Raw genomic sequence first — 2,442 nt, 5'->3', positions numbered from 1 at the left:
AATACAGTCAGTTCTGCCACATTGACGTGTATGTAGCCATCTTTTTTTCCTTAACTATGCACCATCCTCAAGTTTCATTTTCAATCTCCAATATCACTTCAGTGGCAGTGCTGCTTGTGTCACACCAAACGACTCCCTTGTCTGACTTGGGTGCATTCCATCTCCCTCTAACTGGATCTTAACAACCTTCCTTACTATATCTTCCATCATCTCAATAGTTTCCTCTCTAACCAGGTCTTCCAATCTCACACCCTCTACTCCCCTCTTCACATAACCGCAGGCTACCTGGAGCCATCATGCAATGGGACAGTGACCCACCAATTTTCTGCATACAGAAGATCATTCTCTTTTACTCATGTCTTCCTTCACTTATGGTATCTGATTGCCTCTCCTGATTATTAGCTGTCCATTTTTATTCATCACCAGTCTCAGACCCAATGCACTCCCACCTCCAAGTGGCTCAGGCTATTTTGTAACCAATCCATACTGTTGCAAGTTCTCCACAATTCTAGACGTTGCAGCCTTCGTCTCATCGACCAATATATCATCAGTGTATGAGTTTGTTTAACACTACACTTTGGATCTTCATCATTGTTCTTGGTTCTGAGCACAATCCTAAACCAAGCTTAGCTAAACAACATGTTTGGACCTTGTATCTCACCAGCTGGTATTTCCATATTTTCTTTGCTATGTTGATTTGTAGGTACCCGACTTAATATCCATAATAATCTAGGCCTGACATTTGCTACCATGCTCTGCGACATCACATAGCAGTTGAGCTCACGAAAATCCAGGACTGGCCAAACCTCATTTATTGTTGGCTGTTCCATTGCCTTTGTAAATAAAAGGTATAGTTGGTTGAGCTTCTTAAGGATTTATTGATAAGGTACTGTGCCACTAGAATATAATGAAAGTCTGTTGGGCAAAGCCAGAGCATCGTTTGCGTAGTGATGGCTTGACTGCTTCCAAAACTGGAATTCTTTGCTTGAGAAATGTTTTATCATTTGTAAAGGATATCACCATCATTATTGTCATTTTAATCATCATTCGTTAACAGTAAATATTACTATTTTAATACTAGTTATTATTTGTGTTATCATCATGAATAGGTATTTTATATTTTGTCCCATTTCTGAATCTTGAAAAATGTGTTTGCCTTGATAGAATATGCATTTTCTTAAATATACTCCCAGAAATGCTGAGCTCATTGAAGGCATTAGCAAATCCTTGTCCCTTGAAGAAATTCTTTGCAATTGGAGGGAAGATGTGAATATAAATGTTGTTTCAGCACAAATGTAACTTTATTTATCTTATTTGTCATGAGACATGTTATTACATTGATTATCACAATTCCCTTTCTTTTAAAACAGTTAATTGATTTTATTATTTAGTTTGGAAGAGAGGTACAGTTAGCATCCGTCCTATTATTTTTTCTTGCCAAGCAAGAAAGCGGAAAAAAAAAATAGTGTGCTTTAGGAAGAACCTTTAGGAAGAATTCTGATGATGTTCTGTGAAAATTATCTATGAGAGGATACTTTGTGTGTTTTGGAGGTATAAATCTTGAAATATATAAAATATGAATAAAGCAGTTATTATTTACATCCACAGATAGTGTGAAAGCTTTCCTGCAGAAGAACAAACTGGGAAAATACAATGAGGAGGAACAGGCCAGAATACAAGCAGAGAAAGAAGCTGCAGAAAAGGCCGAGCAAGATAAAGCCAGCACATTCAATGTCGGCGACCGGTGTGAGGTGAGAGGATTGGCTTCCATGAGCCATTACATAAGGCAAGGAAGGAAACATAGATGGAAAAGACACAAAACTAAATATTGCTGGCTTTGATTTCACCAGACAGGATATTCATCTCTGTATGATTGGAATAAGTGTAGGGTCATTATGAAACTGATCTGAGATCTCCATTTCAGTATTGTTATAGTTTTTATTGTTCTTCCTTATGGGAATAAAGGTTTTTGTACATTTTTAATGTATATTTAATGAATTAGAGTGAAGTATGAAATTGAATCCTAATTTAAAAGATAATTATCTATGTTAAAATTGGTTTATTAACCTCTAATTAAAAAGACAATTATCTGTGTTAAAATTGGTTTATTAACCTCCCAAACCAATTACAGGTCAAAGTTCAAGGTGAACCGACTCGGCGAGGTGAAGTGATGTACATTGGAGAAGTGCACTTCAAGCCAGGTTATTGGGTTGGCATCAAGTACGATGAACCCTTGGGAAAGAATGATGGAAGGTAAGCAGTAGCATCGGAAAAGTCTGAGTTTCTGGGCAGTAAGAGTAGTATTAATTTTTGTGTAAATTAAATATTTGGGACTTTTACAATTCTGTTGTACAGATTTTCAGTAACAGAAAAACTCTTTGATTCTTATTTTCTTTTTCCTTTATTAGACAAATATTTGAACTACTGTTAACCATTTCATTG

General features: G+C 36.3%; 1 protein-coding gene across 1 annotated transcript in view; it reads left to right on the top strand.

The window, feature by feature from the left end:
- LOC119586527 (tubulin-folding cofactor B-like) overlaps positions 1–2,442 on the top strand; it is a gene marked incomplete at its 3' end in the record, with an annotated part of 10,165 nt that overhangs the window by 7,288 nt on the left and 435 nt on the right. The window contains 2 exon segments of the mRNA XM_037935281.1: positions 1,609–1,751; positions 2,132–2,253. Coding sequence (XP_037791209.1) covers positions 1,609–1,751; positions 2,132–2,253 — 265 coding nt within the window.

Source organism: Penaeus monodon, chromosome 21 (assembly GCF_015228065.2).
Source record: "Penaeus monodon isolate SGIC_2016 chromosome 21, NSTDA_Pmon_1, whole genome shotgun sequence".
In the NCBI taxonomy this organism is placed as follows: Eukaryota; Metazoa; Arthropoda; class Malacostraca; order Decapoda; family Penaeidae; genus Penaeus; species Penaeus monodon.
The sequence above is the reverse complement of the archived record's forward strand: the minus strand, read 5'-3'. Positions and strand labels throughout refer to the sequence as shown.